General features: G+C 50.7%; 1 protein-coding gene across 1 annotated transcript in view; it reads right to left on the bottom strand.

Annotated features, from left to right (window-relative positions):
* Nucleotides 1-2,666: 2,666 nt before the first annotated feature.
* The window catches only part of SRRM4 (serine/arginine repetitive matrix 4), a 144,613-nt gene continuing 122,861 nt past the window's right edge, over nt 2,667-24,418 (bottom strand). Inside the window, exons 8-13 of the mRNA XM_047697100.1 lie at nt 23,955-24,111; nt 10,625-10,929; nt 6,288-6,491; nt 5,452-5,562; nt 4,718-4,858; nt 2,667-3,039 (exon numbers count right to left, since the gene is read on the bottom strand). Coding sequence (XP_047553056.1) covers nt 2,760-3,039; nt 4,718-4,858; nt 5,452-5,562; nt 6,288-6,491; nt 10,625-10,929; nt 23,955-24,111 — 1,198 coding nt within the window. The 3' untranslated portion in view covers nt 2,667-2,759. The remainder of the gene's footprint in view (nt 3,040-4,717; nt 4,859-5,451; nt 5,563-6,287; nt 6,492-10,624; nt 10,930-23,954; nt 24,112-24,418) is intronic.

Raw genomic sequence — 24,418 nt, 5'->3', positions numbered from 1 at the left:
ATCAGACCAGGGGCATCTTCTTCCCCCTCAGTCCGCTCAATTCTTGCTCTACTCTCTCCTTGTCAACTCCAAGTTCGCTCCAGGTGCGAAGCCAGCCATCACTTCAACTACTTTACCCACCCAAACCCAAGGCGGCTACTTCAGTAAGTACTAACAAAGCCTCCTCAGTTGGCCAGAGACCCTACAGCTGTCTCCCAGCAGGTGCCTCTCTGAAGCGCTCACACCGAGATCTCTGACGATTCAAGTTTTGCCTTAGTTAGGTTAGGCTAACTTTAGATGCCAGCCCCCATGTGAGCTGTGACTCGAATGAATCATTTCAGGGCCTTAGCTCACAAGCCTCGTGGCTGTTTTTCATCTTTCTGATCCCTCAGCGAGGCTGCTGGTGGGCAGGGAGCTGGGGCACAAGCCTGAACCTCACTGACAGAATGACGACCTTGGGTCTGAAAGGCTCCCCCCGGCCCCCATGCCAACTCCAGGATGTCTGGACTTAGAGCTCTGTGGGTCTCCCCTGCAGGGACAAAGCCAACGTCCCTGCTCAACACCTGACCTCTCAGAGTCCATCCACAAGACACGAGGGAGAAAAGAGAGATGCACAAAAATAATTTAGAACCCCCCCACCCTGACACACATGCACACACACACACACACACACACACCCCTCGCCATATAAATAAATAAATAGTGGAATACTGATTATGGCAACTGAGAGAGAGAGAGAGAGAGAGTCATCACATAAATAAATAAATAAACATAAATAAATAAATAATAGGTTTGCTAGGAGCCCCAGGCAGAATGGTCCCCTAGAGTCCTCTGAGGCAGTCTGACCGGAGGCTCTCGGGCCTCCCCCGCTGCTGTCCTGCTAATGAGGTTCCATGGCTCCGTGATGGGAGAGTGGAGCCCAGTGTGCGTTCCTGGGCAGGGAAGAGGGTTATTTACAGTTACTGTACATGCCCTCCCAGGGCACCTGCCCCTGTCCCAAGCACCTGCCATCTAGCCTTCGGCAATGACAGCACGGGCATCCATCAGTCTGGGCGGGTGGGGCCCAGGGCTGGGCCAGAGGGCATCATGGGAAGGCCGGGTCATCCAGGGCTGTCTGGGGCACCTCGCTCTGCTCTCCTGGTGGAGGAAGGCCTGGTGGGCCATTGCACAGGCTGATGTGATGGGAGAGATTGGGGGATGGGGGAGATGGGTCACTGCTTTCAAGAAAAAGGATTTTTGTTGTTGTTGTTGTTCAAATGTTTTCCTTGGGGTGTGAAAGGTAAGTCCCTGCTACCCCACAGCTGGCCCCAGTATCCAGAGCTGGGAACTGTCCCCCTGCACTATCTCCCTCTGTGCCCTGTCCCGATGCTGTTGCCACTGCAAACTTGAAACTCACCCACGAGGCTCCGGAAAGCCAGTCAGCTGGTGAGGGGGATGCCCAGGAGTTTATTTTAAGGATCCTCTCCCGCACACCCCTGTTCTCAGTGCCTGCTGTGGATGAAGCAACTGGTGGTATTTGTGGGGTGGAGATCAGCTTACCCGTGCCGCCCAGCCCCGGGTAAGGGGAAGACAGGGTGAGGGCAGGAATGAAGGCGGGGCTGAGCAATCAGAGAAGTCTCAGAAACTGGCGGAATCCCAGGATACTGAGGATCCAAGCCCCTGTCCTCTTATACTCTGGATTTGGGTCTTTTCCCCCAAAACCTGAGCTCCTGTGCCCCATCCTGGCAAAATTCCTGAGAGGCAAAGGGGGTAGCCGGGGCTGAGGGTGGGTGGGCTCCAGGCTGGGGCAGTCCGGGTGGTGGGTGAGGGGGCAGGCAGGCACCAACGGGAGGGTAAGGCCAGACTGGCCGGCGCTGGGGGCTGGCAGCTGGCCATGGCACTGGGGGCTGTTCAGCAGATGGTCTCATGGAACGAAGCTGGTGCCAGCTAGCGGGGGCTGAGGCAAATCTGGGCTGTGGGGCTGCAGATCAAGCTGTCCTAACTGTCCACTGTGTCCTTTCTCAGGGAGGTTCAGGGGCCCTGTGAAGAGCCAAGAGGCTGGCAAAGCCACATGGGGGGGCCTCTCCAGTGCTAGAACCTAATGGACTGCTTTTCCTGACCACACTAACATAATGGGGGGGGGGCAGCAGAAAGACCCTTGCCCTTTTGCATCTAGACTCACAATCAGAGAACCAGTGTTTCCTGTCTGCTGACCCTTCCTCCCTATTGAAACATCCACAGTCCCTACTCAGATAGTTCCCCTCCTCTCCCGCCATCCCCACAGCCTTCTAGTCTTTGCTCCAGCCTGTCTGGGAGGTGAAAGGCCTGACAGCCTTCGGTTTCCTCTCCTCTCCTCCCGCCCCATGAGGGTCCACACACGCACATCAAGAGGCTGAATGAGGGGAAAATGAGGGCAGGTGTGATGCTAGCCTTCCATACGCGGCCTGTGAGCAGTGGGTGCGCAGAACTCTTTTCCTGGCCAGGGCCACACACTGGAGTCACAGGCTCGTTGCTTCTTACAAAACTTGAGGTTTTTGGTGCCAACAGAGGGTGGTTCTCTCTGTACGCCCAGGCCCAAACTGAGCCCCAGGGTGGTGCTGGCGGCAGCTCCTAGCAGCTTGACATAGAGGCTGAAGGCCCTGTACCCTCTTTTCTTCCTCCCCAGGAGAGCAGGAAGGACAGGGTCCAGGAGCCCTCAAGGTCCATCACCGAGGAGAAGGCAGGGTGGGCAGGGAGGGGGACAGGCTGGCAGAGTGCAGGGGGCCCTCCTGCCGGCAGCTGACTCAGGGGAGGGCTCTTGCTTAGCGCCTCGTGCTGGAGTAGCTTTCCGCTGAGCTGTAGCTGCGGCTGCGGCTGCGGCTCCGGGAGCCCAGGCTGGGGCTGCGGGAGCTGGAGCTGCTGCTTGTGCGGGTCCGGCTGCGACTGCGGCTGCGGGTCCGGCTGTGGCTGCGGCTCCGGCTCCGGGAGTAGCTGCGGCTGGCCGAGCGGCTGCTGCTGCTGCTGTACCAGGAGGAGGTGCTGCTGAGGCTGCTGGACGAAGAGGGGCTGGGCCGGTAGTAGGGGATGGGGCGCTTCCGGGCACTGCGGAGAGCAGACAGGGGGCGCTGGAGGACCAGACTCCGCCCAGCCCCAGGCCAGAGAGCGCCCGCCGGCTCCCTGGGGAAAGTGGGATCCTTCCATTTCCCAGGCCCTTGGGGGAACCCTCCTTTTATGCTCCTCGTCCTGCCTTGTGACTGTCCCCTGGACGGTCTCAGCCTCGTGCTGGTGTCTGGGGAAGTCACCGATCTCACTTAACAAAGCAAGCCTGGGGCCTGGGGCCTCCAGCAGGCAACAGGATCTATATCTAGACTTTAATTGCAGTTTTGTTTTGCTATTTTTACTTTTATTAGAGCCTTCTATTTATGGTAAACAGGCTGATTTTCCATATAGTATACTGTGGTGTATTCCTTTTGAATTAAAGATATGGACCTCTAAGAAAGAGCGTATCTATTTAAAGAAAATTAAGTAAACTACAGTACACTTACTAAACAGAAAGTCAAAAGTGCTCAGATGCTGCTGCGTGATAGAAGTTTGGGAAACACTGAACAGGTTCATCAAGATGGACTATTTGAGGTTGACTAAGGAAATGAGAGCCTTTTAGAAATGCCACTTTAGCTCAGCCTTCCTCAGAATCAACCCGAAGGATATCTCTGGTCAATGCAGTGGGTTAGGACTTCCTGTGTGCCAGGGTGTTCTGTGGGACATCTGAGAAGGTGCTGCTATGACCCCTATCTCATTGTCTGGGGCACAAGTGCTTTTTCCTCCTCCAGGTCATCTCTAGGGAGGAGGCAGTAGGCAGCCAGGAGGGCACCCCAGCCCCAGTCCTGTGAGTCTCTGGATGGAGTGGCTGACCCTTGGAGGCCAGAAGGAAGAGCCCAACTGATTGTCAGGAGCCAATTTTAGAGCAGGACTCAGCCATTCTTCCTGCTTTCAAGGCCTGAGAAATATGTGTCCACTCAGACCTCAGGCTTCTTTTCTAGGGCTTTTCCATCTAAGACCTTACCTGTTGTAGGAAACCTTATCCACCTAGTCTGACCATCCAGTCCGTAACAAGGGCACCCTGAGGGTTCTAGTGTTCTGCATTTCAGTTTACAAAGTGGGTTCCCATCTGTTTCCCCCGTGCATTTCATCGTCATGACACTCCTGGGAGTTATTTCCTTCCATATTACATGGGTGAGAACTGAGGATCTGGGAGGTGAAGAGACTTTCCCAGCTTACCTGGAAAGTGGCACAGCCGGGATTCCACTCCAGAAACAGTGCTCTCTCCCTCACCAACCAGGGCTACCTCTAAGTCCCTTTGGCATCTAAACGATCCTTCTTGCCCCTTCCCCCCAAACACTTGGTGCAAGGTGTGATCAGGGGCTATTAAAGCGGACTTGTGGGTCTGAGCAATCTGTCTCCACTGGCCCGCTCCACCCCCAGGCAAAGGCCCCGCCCCACTGCTTTGGCCCCACCCCTTGCCTGGACTTCCGACTTCCCTCCCCAGACCCGGGCCACAGACCCTGAGCCTACAGGATTCCTCAGGCCGGCCCCACCCCTGTCCCAGGCACCCATCCTAGCCCTGCCCCCGAGCCTCCACCCGCAGCAAGGCCCACACTGTCTGAGCTCCCACAATCCTGAAATCCAGCTCCAAGGGGACACGGGGAGAACCCGGGCCTCAGTGGGTGGGAGGGGTGTGAGTGAGGGTGAACCTGGGCACCCCCGGCCCTCTTGGCCTCACCTGGTTATCCTCCGCGCCTCCAGGTGGCTCGGGGAGTCTCTCCGGCGCTTCCGCATGGGCGAGTAGGACCGCCGTCTCCGACGCGCTCGCTCGCGCTCCCGCTGCTGCGACTCCTTCTCGTTGTACTTGGGGTCCCGCTCCCTGAAGGGATGGGGCAGGGGTTATGGGGAGCTGGGGCTGGCTTTCCGGCATGAGCCAGGGGCACTCACTTCCTCTCACCTGTGCCCCGCATCCCACTTGGAAAGGGCAAGTTTCCTCCCGGGGCCCCAGGGAATGCGGGAGGGAAGAGGACAGGGCTGTGGTTCAGTACTGTGTGGAGGGCAGACGTGTGCCCGGGGTGAATCTTCGAGGGTGGGCATTACAGGGGGGCGGATGCTGCGGGGTGAGGATGTGAACGTCAAGAGGGCCCCGGTGTTACCCTTTTGGAGTAAAGAAAAAAAAGAGGATGCATGCGTGAGAACTGGGCGCTCTGAGTATGGGGATGGAGGGTAGTACTAGGTGTGGGAAGAGGTTGAGGGCGGGGGTTGGGAATTCTGGGGTGGGCTGGCTGCACATTACGGGGGGAGCTATATTAGGACTCAAGGATTTGTTTGGGGACCCCAAACATATTCACTCCAGCGGAGACAGAAAACTACAAGGATGCTGGGTCGTCTCTCCACCCTACTCCTGCAACGCCGGATGAACCCGCAGCAGGGGGCCGGGGAGGCGGGGCCTGTTTGGGGGCGGGGCCGTACCTGCTGGGGCTGTACCTCGAGTAGCTGGGGCTGCGGCGCGAACGGGAGCTTCTGCTGGGTGGGCTCCTCTTGCCGGACTTGGAGGAGTAGCTGGAAGAGCGCGAGTAGGACCTTCGGGAGAGTAAACAGTCCCTGAGGGGCCTGCTGGGCTTAGCCAGGGTCGTCCCGGATGTGTAGGGCTATATTCAGCTGGTCCCCTGAGGGAGACTTTTCTCTTTCTGGGTGCCAGGCTGAGGAATCTGGCCCTTTCCCGAGAATGAAATTCCCTCTCTTTGTGGGGATTAATAATAATTTGGACAACTTCTTTTTACTGAGTTCCTTCCATCTAAGGCCACTTATTAGCTGTGTTACCTTGAACAGGTGATTTCACTTCTTGGGCCTGGTTTTCTCATCTATAAAATGGGAGTAAATAATTGTACTTTACCCTGTAGAGTTGTAAATGAGTAAATTAGGGTCAGTCACACACCTTCCATAGGCAGCACACAGGAAATGTTAGGTAAGTATTTTATTACGTGTCAGACACTGAACTAGCTTTGTCTGCATAACCTCACTGAATCCTCAACACATCTTAGCATTAGGTACTATTATCAATCCCAATCCACAGACGGGGAAAACGAGGCACAGAGAGGGGAATGTTTTCACTGTGCAGATAAGGAAACTGAGGCTTGGAGAGGTTATCTGAGGCCCAGGGCCACCAGCTAGGAATGGGTGTAGCGGGCATTCAAACTCAAGTCTGTCCGACTGCTTTCCCCCAAGGGCCTAAGGACATTTCCAGTTCCTGTAACTAGTTCCCTAAGGAGGAAAGTGCTGCAGAATGAGGTCAAAATGGCACTCACCTTTTTCTGGATGAGGTGGACCGGCTTCGGGTGTACCTGGGGGAGGCCCTGGGGTTTGGGGATCGGGAGGAGTGGCTGGAAGAGTGGGTGCTGGCATAGGAGGGGCTGCGGGAGCACCCTCTCATGGGGGAGCTCCGGGCTGTAGATGGGACCAGGCTGGACTTCTTCACCTCTGCACACTCCAGACACGGCGACTGAAATCCTCTGCAGATACGGGGAGAACGCCAGTTAGCAATGGCCTGCCCGCTTGTCTGGAGGTATCTGGAGCGGATAATACTCTTCTCCCTACCGTCGCCGAGGCTGTGGTACTCTCAGAAACCCCTTTCCACCTGCTCCCATCTTACTGCCTCTGGGAACATTCCAGGCCACAGGTGTCAGAGGAATAGGGACAGAGGGGAATGCATCCTACGGGGGGCACTTCAGAGCATTTTAGGTCAATGGGTGTAGGCATAATGGTAAATTACACCAAATCACATAGAGACTTAATCCCTTTGAGTCTTTTCTGGTCCTTCTGATTGATGAGAAACCCCTGTTTGGGTACTACTGCGTTTCCACCATCTCTGTAACACGGGCAATCTCCCAGACTTGGCACCTTGGGAAGGCAGCTATTGCTAACCAGAATTAAATACACTGTCTTTATGTATTCTCATATGTAAATCATGTATTTTGCAGGTGCTTTCTATTTAGGATGAGTTTTAATATAAGTTTCCTTATATTAAAAAAATGAGTTTATTAAAGGAAGGGTACCAGTAGTACAGGGATAGGGCTAAAATCAAGAAAGGGCCATACAGGTGGTTTAAATTTGGGAAACGTTGATGTAGCCCATTTGCAGATGGGGGAATTGAGACTCAGAAGAGTGAAGGCTTGCTCAAAAATCACCCAAAGACAGGTTCCGGTCTTCTCTGTTGCCCCCTGCCTGGGGCCATGCAAAGCTTCTACTGGGTTCTCAGTAAGGGCATATTCATTTGGTTTGGGCCGGATCACGTTTATATGGTGTGCAGGGGCTCATGACGATCTGGCCTCTGCACATCCCTCTAATCTCAGCTCTTGGCACTTTCTTCTCTTGATGCCAATCATAATGGACTACTTGTTCCTCCTGGAATATCCCTGTTCCTTCCCTGTCTCCAGGCCTTAGAACGTTCCCACTGGCTGGAACCCTCTTCCCTCCCCTCCTCACCTGACAATAACTAATCAAGCTTCAGGCTTTAGTTTGATCTCACCTTTTCTGGGAGGCCTTCCTTGACATGTCCCTGAATCTAGCTGGGTGACCCTCACTGTGTTACCACAGCCCCCAGCCTCTATGCATCCCCTGTCCCTAGAAGGACTCACTTGGTCTTAGAGTTGCCTCTTCCTCCCCCAGTCACTGAACTACTCGGGGGAGAGGACGCATGTCTCTGGATACTCTATCCCAGCACCTCAGACAGAGCCTGATACATCTGTCCTAGGTCATGAAAACATAGCTCTGAAATAAACCTTTGAGGCTCTTAGTTCCCTGGGGGCTTCACAAGCATTGTCTTGTATGGTCCTCCCACCAATACTTAGGAGACTGGCACTATTCTCCTCAATTTACAGGGAAGACACAGAACCGTTAGTTACTTCAAGGCCACCCAGAGTTTCAAACCCTGATCTGTCCCGCTTCAAAGCCCATGCCCCTGTCACCCCACCAGTCCCCCACCTTCACTGTCGAAGTTTCCCTGGATTTAGAGCTGATGATGTCTCTTCCATTCAGCCCTCTGCTCACTGCTGACATGACATAAATAGTCATGAATTTAGAGATCATTTATATTTCAAAATGAAAGGCTGGGTCTAAATGATTTAAACTGGCTGTCCATAGAGATCAGATGACGCAGGGAACCGCCAAATGCCACTCAGGCTGTAGCTTCAGTGCTGTGACAGATCTGTGTTTGAATCCTGGCGTTGGCCCTTCTGATCCTAAGGGTGTTTTTTTTTTTTTTTTTAAGATTTTATTTATTCAACAGAGAGAGACACAGTGAGAGAGGGAACACAAGCAGGGGGAATGGGAGAGGGAGAAGCAGGCCTCCCGCTGAGCAGAGAGCCCAATGCGGAGCTCGATCCCAGGACCCTGGGATCATGACCTGAGCTGAAGGCAGACACTCAACGACTGAGCCCCTCAGGCACTCCTGATCCTGAGTTTCTTAACTACTCTGAGTCTCAGTTTCCCCACCAGCTACAAAAAGGTCTCTGGTAATACTTACCATAAAGGTTCTATGAGATTAAGGAAGGCATGGCACCTAGCCTATAGTCAGGGCTTGGCACATACCAGCAGACATTATTATCATCAGTTGTTATTACTATTGCTTTCCTGGCTCTTTTTGTTGTTTTTGTCATTTTCTGCCCTAGAGAATGTAAGTAGACACCTGTCTTCCCTGTCTCATCTGGGAATATCACTGCCTGTTCTGGGAGACACTGACATTTGCTCTGACCCAGCCCTGGGCTCCCAGGCAGGCTTGGGGGTGAACCAAGGCTGGGCACGCGCCAGGGCAGGCAAACCAGAGGCTCCGTGTGGATGCCAGGCTGTCCGTCCAGAACTGAAGTGGGCTATGTGTTGGGGACAAAGGGCGCTCTGTCCTTGAAGAAGCCATTAACTGTTTCTCTGCTAAGGCTTTGCTTATCATTCTGACATTGTGGCCACTTTGGAAAAAGCAGACTCCCACCCCCCAGAAGAAAGAAGACCCCACTGTTAGCACAGTGGAAGGCACCAGCAAATCTCTTCCACCCTCCATGCGCACCCCCCCCCGCCCCCTGCATCTGCCTCCTTATATGCTCCTGAGGAAAAGGACGGTGCCATTTTCATTTCTCCAGCACCAGGCTGAGTGGTTGGCTTCTAGGAGGTGCCTGATAACCAGGGGAGGGATAAGTAGCAGAATGAATGATCGGAGTCAATGATTAGCGATTTCTACTTGTTGTAATTGCGACATTATCCTCAGCGCTTAGCATTTTGCTGTGATTCCTTGAATAAGAGGGTAAGGGGGTAATGAAGTAGAGTTTACAACTGGCTCGTCAGCTACTGCATGGAAGGTTCTCTGCAGGAAAACTGCATCTGACCAGTGGGTGAAGATACACGCGCGCACACACACGCACATGCTGCAGGTGTATGGGAACCCTCTGTCCTCCTCTGTCCTACTCTCCACATCTCACATGAGAGGGAAACGTTACCATCAGTGACACATCATCGCCCGGGAGTCTGTGGTTTCCATTAGCCACTCATTCCTGTGAGCCCAGTGGGTTTTGACAAATGGAAACTACGTATCCACCCTCGCAGCATCCTCCTCAAACCCCTCTACCAACTGCCCTCTCTGCGTCTCTCTACCCGCGAATCTGCTTGCTGTCTCCTAATTTCTGCCTTTTCCACAATGTCACAGAGTTGGACTCATACTGTGTGTAAGCCTTCAGGCTGGTTTCTTTCACTCATTTAAATTTCCGCCATGTCTCTTCATGGCTCGACGGCTCATTTCTTTTTAGTGCTGAATAGTATTCCCCTCTTCTGCATGTACTGCAGTTTATTCACCTACTGAAGGATGTTGAAGGTGGTTCTAAGTCTGGGCAATTATGAACAAGGCTGCTGCAAACATCCAGGAGCAGGCTTTTGTGTTGACAAAAGGTTTCAATGCATTTCAATGTTTTTATATGACAGCGACTTTAAAGGAATTCAATGATAAGACTTTCTCCTGAGATTACTGGTAAAACGGGCATTTGTTTTTGCCTGCCCATCTCCGTCCTTCCTGATATCAGTACCCTGACTTTTCCTTCAGAGAACCGGACTTCCCCCAGGTTTTGTGTACGCAGGAAGGCTACTCATAAACCTTGAGTAGCGTGTGACAAATTGTTGCCAAGAGCACAACATCTCCTGGGCCACAGTGATTGGGCAAATGACCCCAGATGGGCCAAGAACAAACCATGAGACTCCACCCTGGTATTTTGCTGCAATTTTTGGGAAAGGGGCATCCTCCTTCCACTGGCTGACTGAACGGATAGAAAGGTTAGCATGTGTGAATGCTGTTGGCCTATGTGCTCATGTTTTGGGAGGGTCTGCTTGAGAATGAAGCCAATAGAGAGGGAAGCAGAGATGAGAGATGGAATGGAGAAGGCAGATTCTCAATGATGTATTTTTGAGCCTGGATCCAGCTGTACCTAAAGCTGACACCCTTGGATTTTTTTTTAATCCCCCAAATTATGCCACTTCGGGTTTTCTCTCTCTTGTAAATCAAAGCCTCCTGGGTTCCTGGTGGGAAGTGGGTGTGTACAGGGCTAAGGTGAGAGACTAAGATGGTAGAGCTAAGACAGCCCCCCCCCTCCTCTAGCCCAGGTACACTGACCTTGACTCTCTGCCCCTGCTGGTGGGGGAGAGATTCTCCAAAGTGGCCCCCTTGTTCTGGGGTGAGGAGGTGGTGAAGGAGTTCCCTGAATCCGAGGTGTTGCCACAGTGGAGCTCCTGGCTCTTGGTGAGGCCCCCACTGGGGCTCCCCTTCTCTTGACCTCGTGACCTGGCTGAGCTGATTTGCATGGAGGGTGGTGAAGAAGTGTCATTGCCTGAGTCATACTCCTGGGAGCGTCCTCGGGAGGTGGTGAGCGGGCTGGCTGTTTTGGTAAAGAGGTCAGCTGCAGACCCCGACCCAGTGATCTGAAAGCAAAAACACCCGTTGGACACTGCTGATTGCTGGGTCTGTGCTCTGTGTCTAAATAACCAAGAAATGTTTACCGTCATGATGCACTGTAACGAAAGGAAAGAGAGAGAGAGAGAGAGAGAAGAGGAAAGAGAGACGCCAAAAAAAACAAAAGCACAAATTCCTGAAAGAATTCCACAGAAAGGAGATTTTTTTTTTACCCCCTGCTAGAGTAACTGGAAGATTTAGGTATCATGCAGAGAAAAAGCATGCGATCCAGATTAAACCAAAGAAAAAGGAAATTATACAAAATTTAATTTCTAATGAGTTAACTCAAACAAAGGTGACAACTCAATCGAAAGGGGGGTGTGTCACACCCTTAACCTAAAACAATAATAAAAATAAAGGAAGGGGGAGGGGAAAAGAAATGGGACAATGGGCATGAAAAACATGTATCTTTTAACTTAAAAAAAAGGAGAGATAAAGCCAAAATTTTAAACTTCAACCAAATCCTCAATGAATTTGACTTTTTTTTTTTTTAAAGAAAAAGTTCCCTGAATAGAACCCTAAACAAATATCGCATGGGGAAAAGAAATGAAATAGAGGTTTTTTTTTTTTTTTTAAATATAAAGTCAAGGTCACAAAATGACATTTTAGTAGTTTTCAACTAAAGGGGAAAAGAAAGGGGGACAAAAAAAAATGGAAGTCAAATCGTCTGACTGAAAACAAACGAAAAAAAAGCTCTCTATGGATATTTGTGTGTGTCCTTTTCCCCCTGGAGAAGGTAGCTAAGGCTCTCGAGTGGCTTCTAATAAATTCTCTCATGTCTTTGCGGATTATATCCACTTACCAAGCAAGAGCTCCTCCTTTAGTAGGTAGGTAAGGTGTAAGAGAAAGGGAAGAGCGGGCAACGTGAGTCCATCATTAGAGTCGAAAATGACAAGAAAAAACACACACCTTTCCGCACACCCTCACACTTGGCCCTGAGCTTTGAGTTTTGGTTTTTCAGTGTTCCTACCAGGCGAGGCATCAGTTCTGTTTGGTTTTCTCAGCAAGGGGACCTCAAGCCATCAACACTAACCTCGTGAGTCCCTTGGTGCCCGAGTTGGATCAAGGAACCCTGGCTGAAAATGCGGTGGGGGCTAGAGCTCGCCTCCCTGGAGGTGTCAAGATCGCGAGGATGTGCTTGGGACAGAGGGCATGGGGAGGGGCTGGGACATCTGGGGTGAGTGGGAATGGGGAGGTCTGATCTGGGACAGATGAAGGAGGAACGGAAGGTGAGCAAGCCCTTGGGAAGGCGGTGGTGTATTCAGAAGCACGGTGGATGGTTCTCTTTAAACGTCAGAGCAGTGTCGCGGCTGTGAGGTCACCGTGGTCCCTGCCAACAGTACCGTGCTTATTTAACCACGGGCAAGAGGGACTCCTGCCCTGGGTCTCCTCCGGCGATAACCATCCTCATGCGGCAAGAAATCTGTGGGGCCCGGAGGACGCTGCCTGGAAACCACTTTCCCTGAGACCACCTTATGGGTCTCTGAGATCCCAGAGTTCTCTGTTTAAATGGCCTCTGAGCCCCCTTCCAGGGTCTCTGTAGGCTCATCCGTGGATCTATGCTCCTGGGGACACACCAGGCTTCAGGTGTGCACACTCTCAGTCCAAGGGTGGCCATGAGGACCCAGCTTCGATGTTCAAGCTGAGGCGTCCATGTGCACGTGTGGGAGGCCCATGGTGTTGGTTGGTGCAAATGGTAAGAGGAGAAAGAGAGGGGCTGTGTCCTCGAGGAAGGGTCCCCCCCCCCCCGCCAACCCAACCACCACCACACTGCCATGATGTGGCTGTCTGCTCCTAGGGATGTGAGATTCTAAAATCAAACCTGACTTTCCAGATCATTTTCAAGGTATCTTTGCCAAAACAGGAGAACATACCATGTTTAGGTTTGCTGGCTTGATTTATAAACATTGAGACATATAGCGTGTGGGGGACCTTCTCTACTCTTGCCCTGGGCCCCGTGCATGTTAGTGAGGTCTCACCATCAAAAGCCTGCTTCCTTACCCCCCCCTTATCCCATAATGAGTGGGACTCTGGGGCCTTCCTAAGGAACCATTTCTGCCTTCGTAGCAATTGGTCATGAGGGCGAGACACAGAGACACCAGAGCTACGAGGAAAACCGCAAACTCTGGCAGCTCAGGATGTCAGTTTCCAGACTGGGGAGGTGGAATGTCCTTTGTGGATTCTCCCAGGAGGCTCTGCACACAGACAAGTTGATGATCCAGCTTTACCAAGTTCTACTCAGCACGGCAGCCACTTCCTCTGCCTGGTGACCTGGCAAGCTTTGTTTTGGGACAAGGGACCTCAAAAGAAGATTCCTCAGGTGGAGTCTTTTTGAGTGAGATTTCTTTAAAAACAACGCAAAGCCCTGTTTCCATTCAGCTCCTCGTTTTTGTCTTCCCATCTGCAGTATGGATGCGGTATCTTCCCCCACTCTGGGAGTCCAGTGGCAACATGTGTATTTCTACCACCTCCGTCAGGAACAAGAAAGCATCACGGGGTCTGATGGGCTCTCGGACTGGGCCTTGGCCCAGGGATGAGCACAGACAATCTTTGCTCCGGGGATGGTGAAGGTTTGGTGGCCGGTATATCACAAATGAATCAGGCAAGCCCTTTTTGGAGGGAGCCAGGCTGGAAGATCAGTCTAACGAAGGGGCCTGTGGGTGTAACGGCTTCCGTTATCCATCCATAACCGACTTGCTACCTGGGGGCATCCAGGGTGGCCTTCCAGCCCTGACTTGTTCCCAACCCTGACTACCGATTTCAAAGCATTTGCCCCGGTGCGTCATGGGTCCCCATAGGCAAGGATTTCATGAGTGTGAGGCCCTTCCAGGCTAGTAGATACAGAGAGAACTTTGCCCTGTTTGCCCTCTCATCCCTAGAGCCTGAGATCACAGACACACTTTCAGCACGCCTCGCCTTGACTGTGACCATTATCCACATGTAACTTGTATAATTAGAACTGAGAGTTGTACCAAGCTTTTCCATCCTTTCCAGAAAACAGAGATAAAGGTCCTCTGAAATGTTCTCATTGGGTTGAACCTCATGCCTAAAAATACCAACATCTCCTGCTTATTTAGAACTCCCATTTCTTTGGATGAATATAAATTCCTCGACATGGTTGACAATATCCTTTACAGTCTAACCCAGAGTATCTGACAGGTCTCCTCTCTTCCACATATCCCCACCGTGGCCCCATAACCTAAGCTGACAGGTTAGAATTTTCTTGGTTCTGCTGCCACATCTCGCTCTCCCAACCCCAGGCCATTTGCACATGCCATTTCCTCTGCCTAGAACATTCTACCCCATTACTCTATTTCATATGGCTAAATTTATACATCCTCCAGGTTACATATCACGTCCTCTAGAAAGCCTTCTCTAATCCCCCAAGTCAGGATGGGGGATTGTTTCTCCCAACACTCCACCACTCACTCATTCATTCATTCGATTTTTTATTCATTTACTCTTTCAAAATGAATGGCTTCTGGGGTGCCTGGGTGGCTCAGGGGGTTAAGCCTCTGCCTTTGGCTCAGCTCATGATCTCAGGATCCTGGGATTGAGCCCCACATTGGGCTCTCTGCTCAGCAGGAAGCCTGCTTCTCCCTTTCCCACTCCCCCTGCTTGTGTTCCCTCTTTCACTGTGTCTCTCTGTCAAATAAATAAAATATTAAAAAAAAAAAAGAAATTAAAGTTTTTTTTTAAAAAAAGAGTGGCTTCTATGTGCCACAGTACTGTTACTCAGTGGGCTAATTGCTTATTTTACTGCCTATCTCTCCATCTGAATGGGAATTTGTAGAAGGCAGAGGCCACACATGACCAGTTCAGTACTGTACCCAAGTAACCAGCAGTGCCTGGCACAGAGTAAGTGCTCACTAAATCTGGCTATATGAACACAGCCTGAGCTGGGAAGCCTGGGCCCATCCTAGCTTGATTCAGTGGTAAAGATGGCTGAGTGGCTACATCCTGGTGAGGCCCAGCCAGGTAACTGCCAACTTTGGGAATTTGATAGGTTTTGAAGGAGGGACTGGCCCCCATCATATTCAAAATAGTTCTAAAAAACTAGGTGTTGGCTGTGTGTGTGATCAAGAGATAACCTTTAGAACTGAGTTCCAGGCCTGTGGCAGAGAGAAGGAATACAGTCTGTTCTTCCTCTCCTTCCCGGCCCACCTCAGACCCAGCATCCTCAGAGAAAGCACCAGAGGCTGTGTCTATACATTCTCGACAGCTTAAGTTCCAGGCTGAGCTGAGAAGCTCCAGATCTGAGAAGACTTCCAGATGAGACAGGCTATGCTTGGTCTCCTTACTTTCCTTCCACCCTCTACTACCCTGGGAGGTCAGCTTAAAAAATAGGCTGGGGCTGGCCATTTATTTGCACACAACAGGGCCGTTAGCCTGTACTTTGTTCAGATTATAAAAAGGTGCTCCTTCTAGGTCAGGAGTGAGAAAAAGATGCTCCCTCTGGCCAGACAAATCTAGATAGTTGATGGCCTTTTCGTTTCAGACTCCATCTTCTCCAGAGCAAAGAGGAGGAAAGGTATTGAGGGGAGCCAGAGATCGAATGCGTGTGTGTGTTTGCGTGAGTGTGTATGTGTGTGCGTGTGTGTGCGTTGGGTGTGTGTGACAGCCATGATAATGCAAAGGAGACCTTCATGATAGGCAGACAACAGAGGCCTCTGTGTTTTTGTTCTTTCTAGACAAGTACTCACTCACTCACTAACATACCAACAGTTGTCCACTCAGTGACATGACAATGTGGCTCCTACTTGCTCCTCATTTAGATTAACAGCCCTCTCAAAATTCATCTTTCAAGAGTTCTTCATCTGCTGGGAATTTCTCTTCTAACCATTAACTGACCTTTGCCCCTGTCCTCCTAGCTAGGCTGAAAACAGTGCTCAAGATACTTGATAGGAGGAGTCATTCTAGACCCACTGTTGTCCAGTACCAATGTCCAGTAATCATGATACCTGGTGCCCCTGTTTAAGACCTGGAACCCTCATACCAGGAAACTCTTCTTTGGTATACTGTGGCTCCTTCCTCCATATCAGCCTTATCCTTCTTCCCCTGTCTTCACAAAGGCCTACCTGTGGAGCTTGGCATAAAAACTCAGGCACTATAATATCTGCTTAATTACCGAGCGGAAAAAACAAAAAAAACATCTGTCTTAATATGGATTATCCCCAAAATCAAGACAGGAATTTGAATGCTAGTAGTTGATTTGAGAGGAAAAGGAACTTCTGTAGGGGAGAGGGGAAATGAGATGAGGGAGAAGAAAAGCCAATGAAAGATGCGTTATCAAACCAGCTACCACGGAGGGCAGCCGGAGGACACTCTGGGAGACAGTGAGGAACTGACCCTACCAAGGAGGGAGCTGGGATATTTATACACCAATGCCCCACCACTCATAGGTTGGAGGCTGCACCCAGTGGGTGTCAGTTCTCTAGGGTGCTCATACTGCCACGTGGCCAACCAAAGCAGCCTTTGCCGGCCAGAGAGCATCTTCCGGAAGCTGGAGGTTGGCCATGTGTCCTGAAGCAGAGAGGATGAAGGGATATAATTGAACAGCGTCTGCTTCAGCCCTCCAGATTACCATTGGAAAACTGACAGGTCAAGTTATGTTTTGTCTCAGCTACCTTTTCTTTAGCCCACTTAATAGATATGTACCCAGGTACATAGCCCACTTAACAGTAAATCTGAGTTAACTGCCAACATTGCAGAATGGGGCGGTTTCACATAACAGCTCTATTTCTAGTCTGTGCTGAAGGTCTGACAGCGCTGGGTCCACATCCTTGCTGCTCATCATCGGCTCCAGAGAACCTCAGGCACCTGTTTGAGGCTTTTCTCGTGCCCAGCCCCACGCGATCCCAGTTGCTTCTATCTATTAACTGCCAGGCCCCCGAGACCTCTGAGTTTGTGACCCTCTGTTCTAAATGTTTGCCACAACCCTGACCACCCCAAAGGAACCACAAACACAGTGCCTCCTGGATGCCCCATCTCCCCCTTCCAGAACGATGAAAATGGATGCTCCATCTTCTCCAGCTTGATCCTTTTCATGCCTCTTGGACTTTGGCCAATGGAAGGAACCAGGAGACCAGAGCCATTAAACCACATCCAGACCCAGAGGCTATGACAAGGTCTTCCCTTCTGGATCAGGATTGCCAATCTCAGATTTTTTTTTCCCCCTAAGGACAAACTATTTCACAAGCTCATGGCCATTGGAAGAAAGCAAACAAGCATTTCGCCTTTAGTCCCACGGCCCCCTACAACGTGAAGCTCCGATTTTTTTTTTCTCTTGAAATCGTAAGTTGACTCATCTCCTTGTTTCTTAATATACTCAATGTTAACACTTGGGTTCTAATAAGTAATTAAATCCCCCCACCACAAACTCCGGCTCCTGGCATTTCATTGGGAGTCTCTCTCAGCCCTCCAGGGAAGCTGGCACTGTTATTTATTGTTTTTGTTTCAAATCATTATTTAATCAAGAACGGGGAAAAAAGGCAACCTCTCACTTACACTTCAAATTTAATTTCAGCTGAATTCTGAGATCAAGAGGCAGCACGGCCTAATAGGTTACAAAAATACAATCAAGAAGAGAATTCCAATTAAACTGAACAAGTCATTTACTGAGCTTCAAATGGCCCCATGGAGAGAAATGGCTATAAATTTCTTTTCCCCTCCCTGCCATATGGGGGATTGGAAATTCTCATGTGAATATAGAGTTGTGTGGCAGAGCTTTTAGCTAGAGGGTTCTGGTTATTCCTTAAAAAAGAAAAAAAAATCCTTTTGTTCCACAAAGACATTAAGTTTATTTTCCTTGATGTTGTTCATCTTCCTTTGTTCACTCATTAGGAAGACAGAAAAAAGAATGGGTTTGTTGACCTCTGGGAGTCTGGCTGAGAGGAGGTGGGATGTGGGGACACAGTAAGATGACACAGTCCTTCAGGGCTGGGGCGATCCCATGGGGCAGTGCACTGCAATTGACCTTGGGCCCGAGGAAGTGGCCCGGCCTCCTCTGTCTCTTCCCCTCCTAATCACAGGCAGGAAACTGAGGGAAAATGGCAGCTTCGGGGGCCCTCAGGCCACTGGTTCCTAAAAATCTCCATATGGATCCAGTCAGACAAATTTTACACCAGCCCAAATTGAAATGGAGAAAAATTAAGTTCAGTGTAATGAGTTTTTCATCCAGCCAAATGCATTTGATTTAAGGGCTCATCCTTTCTTTGGAGGCCATGTCAGTACTACTTCTTCCAGTGGTAAGATGTCACTTTCATGATAGAACATGGCGGTTTCCTTTTATTCTGAACAGATGCGGTAAAAGTAAAAGTTGACAATGCTATGCCACTTTCCATGAAAAAAACCCAACAACCACAACAGGTCCCCCTAAGTCCCCGTCTCATACTGCCTTTCCTCCGCATTCTGGTCTCTCTTTGCAAAACTGCAGTGAATGGTGTGGCGTGTTTGAGTCTCTTGGGTGAGCGAGGGCTAAAAGGCTTTTGCAGAATGTGTGAGAGCCTGGGTCAGGGGTCTGAAGGCCAGGGCCATCATATGCCTTCCCCTGTCTGCAAAATGGGATGCATACCTCCATCCTGCCTTTCTCCTATGCTTGCTCTGGAATTCACCTCAGATTGTGGACACGATTAAGCTTTTGAACCAAGAGGTATTTCGAAAACATCACATCTGGGTTTATGAGGAACAAGCTTAATAAAACCACTGTGATAACAAATAATGTCAGCAATGACTGCATATTGAGTGTTAGTTATGTCCTAAGCACTGGGCTAAGTTTCTCACACAGAACTGAAGCTGCATGAGGGTAGGATCCTTGTCCTTGTTCACTGCAAACACTTGTTCACCCCAGTGCCTGGAACAGTGCCTGGCACACAGCAGGTGCTGAATGCATATTCCTTAAATGAACGGGATCCCCCAACTCAATCCATCCTCATAACCACCCTATGAAGCAGGTATGATTATTAGCCCAAAGTATGGATGAGGACACTGAGGCCCAGGGAAGTGAAATGACACAAGGGGAGTCATGTCATTAAGCACATGGACTCTGGGGGCAGACTTTCTGGATTTGGATCCTAACTTCTCCATTTCACTTAGGTGCTCGTCACGGAATTGTTCCAGACCATAGGACATGGCCGCCATGTTCTAGGCGCCCACTAAAATGAGCATATTAGTGGAAGCTCCCTTGAAGGGCTATTATAAGAAACAGATGAGGGGGCACATAGGAAGAATTCAGCCTAGCATCTGGCACATAGTAGGTGCTCAGTTGGCATTGGTGGTTGTTAACCAGAGTTGACCAGGGAGAAAACATCAAGAATCTCAGAGTCTACAGATCAGCCCCAAAGCCCATGACTTCATCACTACACTCTACTGCCTCCTCTTGTTGACAGATTTCACAAGGAAATCTTTTTGGACCTCAGGTTTTATGCTCTCCTTCTTGTTCTTGTTCCTCTCCTTCCTCTTCCTCTTCTCCCTCCTCTCTTCCTCCTCCTCCTTCCTCTTCTTTCTCTTCTTCTTCCTCCCCTTCTTCCTGTTCTTGTCATGGCATCTGCAGGTTTTTGTTGGCAAAGAATACATAGCAACTTTTTGGCCCAAGTTGGAGGTAGAAGGAGGAGAAAAGGCGCCTGTGCTTCTCAACTTGGTCTAGCTTCCATCGTCATCGGCCCTCTTCCAGATTCCCTCTCCAGGGAAGGCAGACTTGACAGAGTGCCCCATGCCAACAGGGAAAGGGCTTGGCCAAACCTTGGTGCCACCAACATCTCTGTCATCTAATTCGCCCTGTGGTTATCAGAGTAAGCTTCTGAGACACAAGCCATGATTCATATCAGTTCCCCTTCCTCCCAACTGAGCCACCTACCAAAGTCACTTCAGCTCTGTGAGCCCGTTTCCCTGTCTGAAAAATGGTGGTGGTAATTGCATCTATCTCAGAGAACGGCTTTGTGCATAAAATGGCATCAGCAGCAACAACTATGTAAAGCATGGGATGGTTTCTAAAGTTGCATCATCTTCATTCTAACAAAAGTGCCTGGTACACAGAGGTATCTCCCTTCCCTGTATGCATGAGTCATCTCAATCCGCCGAACCCATCCTTCAAAGCCTAGCTCGAGTGTTCCCTTATTTGTAGAGCCCTCTCAGGCACCAAGACAACACTGTCTTGGCCTTCCTCCGTGGTCCTGCTCTGCATTGTATTTACTTCCATCACCACCAGGGTTCGTAGTCTGGATATCCGGCAGCTGATGGGGTGGGGACGCTGCCTCATCTGAAGGTAGCTGCCCTTGGTACTAATGGCGGTCCCGTACCACTCTAGTTGCCAAACTGTGAGGACGTCCCGAGGTACCAGGGGAGGGAGGGGGTGGCTCTGGGCACTTGGGGATAGGGTGGTGACAGGGTCTATTAACCAACTAGTACACAAGGTTTTAAATATTTGACAACCGAGGAGGAGCTGGTGCTCGCGGATTCAATCTCAGCCCTAATTACAACACTTATCTCACTGTAGTGCAGCCGTCTGTTGACTACCAGACTGAGCTCCGGAATTCGGGAGGAGCGTTTTATTCATCTCTGTCCCCCTGATGCCTTGAACAGAGGTGGCTGAGTGGAGATAAAGAACATGAATGAGGCTGTGAAGGGTCCCTAAATCATCTCCTTGGGACCCTCTATTTGGATTTGGGCTCTGACTGAGCAAGAGGGCTTCAGGTTATCTTTAGCTCACCAACTAGGATTTCAATAAGACACAACCCTGAATTTGCATATTCATTTATGCAAATATGCCCCCTTGATGTGATGTGCCTGTCCTTGATTTTTAAAAGAGCGGTACATTGGAAATACCTGCAGTGGAGTGTGGGGGGAGCCAGGGCGTAGAAGACCCCCACACTCAGGCTCCTGCTTATCCCCAGACCCCCAACTCTTGCCCTGGAATTCTGCTTCTAGCCCCAACTCGAGTCTTTGTTTCTTGCTTCCTTTGGCTGATTCTTGCTCAGCACTAGTTTCTGAGTTGTCGCCTTCTCTGCCCTAACCTAACACTAACCCTAGGATCCCTTCCCTGCCTGCCATTTCCCACCCCATCTCAGTGTCTCTGCTCAATTATTGTGCGTTGTCTTTTATAGGCACAGATTGTTCTCTATTCACCAGATCCTGAGATCTGACCCTCAGACAGATGTTTTGGGAGATAACTGGTAGATTTGAATGAGTGATGGGATGGATTCTTTGGGGCAGTGACTCTGCGGTTGAGCCCGGTGGTTGGCTTAAGGGAAGATCCTGGGCCAGGACTCTCAGAAAACTTGGGGTCCGACCTGATACCTTTGTCCATCTTTGCCTTTTGCAGGAGGGAAGAGGAATAAGGGTCTAGTGTGGAGGGCACATAGAGGGCTAGGCTTGGGGGTATCTGATGCCCCCAGAAGTCAGAAAACCATGAGTGGGATGGGGCGAGCCAGCTGCTTTTTAGGATGGAGGAAGCTGAAAGCACAGGAAGTGAGGGGCCCTTGCTCTGGCCCCAAGTCATGCACAGACCAGGCTGGGCCTGAGCCATACGAGTATTACTAGGACTACTGCCACAAGTACTAGTGTGCTAACCATTGTCACTGCCCCATGCTATTTCCATGGTCACTCTTACTGTTGCCACTGCTATTCTTAGCAGTGACCAGGAAGTAGCGTCTCTCCACTTTTCTGTTGCAATCTAAAACCTTTACTTACACGAAGTCACTGAATGCCCATACCACACCGCCTACAAGGCAGGTCTCATTGCTCCCCTGGTTTTGCAGGTTCAGAGAAAACTGAGGCACAGAAAGTTTATGGAACTTGCTCATGGTCCCACGGTTGGTAAATGTAGAGCCAGCGCCCAGGATGCTGTAGTCGTAACACTCACAAATATCTGCTGAATTCTTCCCCTGTGCCAAGCACTGGGCTCAACCATTTACAACGGGACTTTGCTTTTGTCCACACAGCAGGGTTTTTGAAGAAAGAGACTTACTCTCTGCATTTTTTTTTAACAGATGAGGACACAGGGACTCAAAAAGGTTTAAGTAACTCTCCGCAGCTCAGAGCCACAATCTGATGGCATCATCATAGCGCCATGTTTTGAACGACTTGGACTTGCCGTAGCCCGTGGAAGTCATTTCTCTTCTCTGAGTCTCAGGTTTTCAGTCTCTCTTCTTGGAACCAAGGCATTGAGCTAGGTGAGCTCTTAATATCTGCCCCTTCTAGGTGTGGGTGAGCTTTCAGCTCTTCTGAAAGGGACTGGGTCCGTGGGAGACACTGAGGCTTCAAGAACCAACAGCCAATCTTTTTCCTCACCAGCTGGTGTGGGAGGACCCCACTTTTTTTTTTTTTTTAGGAACATCCAGCCTTTTGCAACATCTTGATAGACCCAGGCTGTTAGGAAACCATCCTGGGCAAGTGATCAAACAAGCCAGCTGCTCCCAATGGTACTTTTTAATGAGGGTCAGTGGGGGCCACCAAATCGGCCGCCACAAACACCAAGACCAGAAAGACTGGGTGATTTTGACCCACTTCTTCTACCTCTGACAGGCATTTTTGCATCAGTTTCTAACTCTGCAACAATTTCCCTGGGAGATAAATGAGATCATCAAACCCACTTTCCAGGTGAGGAAGTTGAGGCCGGGAGGGGTAGAAGGAATTGTCCAGCCAAGCCAAGACTCCCCGGGCCTCCAGACTCTCTGCCATGCTGGAAAGACCTTTTCTAGGACATCAGTGGAGAGGGAAAGGCAGGTGGACATTTTCCATCTTCAAAATACTTAGTAACCACAAGACACCTCTACAAAGGGGGGCCTGAAGACATTGTGGATGGTTCCAGCTAGGCAGAGGATTGGGGCGAAATGAGACCTTGGTGGCACAGGGTGCCTCGAATGGTCAAGAAGAGTTACCCAGAATGCACTGCAGGTGGTAACTTGTGTCAACCAGGCCCAACTAGTGTATATCATTGCCTTCCCTTCCTTGACCTTCCTGCAAGCACCCCGAGCTTCTCCTCACTTCCACCTCACCTGAAATTCTCAGATTCACTCATAGCTAGAGAAGACGGACGGGTCCCTGCCAGCTGCAACTGTAGGCTATGTCAACATTGTGTCTCTTCCCGTTTGTGTATCTGTCCCTTGAGCATCAACAAAAGGCCTTCGCGTACTTCGTCTTATTGGCTGTCCCCAACCATCCCACATGAAAGTGGTATTATTGCAAATTTGCCAATGAGAACACTGAATTTCGAAGGAGGGAAGGGACTTCCCTGAAGCCACGCAACCAGGGAGTAGCAAAGCTAGGACCCGAGTTCAGCTCCAACCCTGAATCCCTCGCTCAGGTAAGTTCCCAGCATCAGACTGTTTGAAATTACATTCCGGCTCCTCCTTGTGGACCTGAGGGAGCGTCATGTGATGCCATTCAATGCGGGGCTGGCTAAATCGGATTCATAACCTCTCTGAGTCTTGGTTTTTCTGTCCCATCTGTTGGAAGGGACCAGGGAGAGCAGCCGTGCCCTCAATGCCCTGAGACCTCGTGCGGACAAAGGAGAGGACACAGCTCAAGTGCTATGAGCTCCTTGAAGGCAAATGCTCATACACATTCCAGGCCGTGTTTATCTGGGTGAAATCAAGTCCCAGCAGCGAGTCAGCGCTGCAGACTGGCGGGCATCTGGGCTGCAGACTTCACGGGAAAGCTGGAATGCCTCCGCCACATCAAAGCCCCCGCTCTTCCTTCCTCCTGCGGGGTCTCACACATGCACTCCTGCCAGGGTCACTCTGGAGACCAGCGTGTATTTTCAGCGCTCCCCGACAGAAAGCCTGGGCACTTTAGTTTTGCTTCCTCCCCCCAACCGAGTGCTGCCAGAGGCTGGGGAATGACCACCTGGTTGATCAATAAAGAGGCCCAACAGCCAGTGGGGTGTTTGCCCAAAACTGAGTTAAAATGTGCCGTACACTGCCCTGAACTTGTGCTTCCACCTCCCCACCAAGTGTCACGGCCAAGGCTGGCCGAGAAGGCTGTGTGGAATACTTACTACACCCCTGGCCGACAGGAGGCCGAGCATCTGGAGGGGCTGGCTGGGCGGGTGGCTGGAGCGGGCCTCGGGGCTGGCCTTGCCGAGGGTCCTGGAGCAGCGGCGGGAATGCCTTCGGCGGGACTTCCGCCCTTCCTCGGGGGACCTGCCTCGGTGCCTAGGGGACCAGGAGAGAGAGATGAGCCGGTCTTCGGAAGCGGAGTGTGGCAGAGGGGCGGCTGCGGGGCCCACAGGATCAGAGGGCTGTAGAAGGTGTCTGGGTGTGCTTGTGCAAACGACACATGCTTCCATCCATCCCTCATCTGCCTCCACCTGCCCACCTGCTCACTCATTCATTCATTCATTCGCTCCTTCTCTCATTTGTTCATTCGACAAATGTACCTGTTTAGGGAGCTGGGAACGCAGCTGGGAAGACAGAAAACATCCCGGCCTGATTTGCTTTAACATCCTGGGTGTGGGACTGT

The sequence above is a fragment of the Lutra lutra genome, chromosome 12, assembly GCF_902655055.1.
Source record: "Lutra lutra chromosome 12, mLutLut1.2, whole genome shotgun sequence".
Taxonomy (NCBI): domain Eukaryota; kingdom Metazoa; phylum Chordata; class Mammalia; order Carnivora; family Mustelidae; genus Lutra; species Lutra lutra.
The sequence above is the reverse complement of the archived record's forward strand: the minus strand, read 5'-3'. Positions and strand labels throughout refer to the sequence as shown.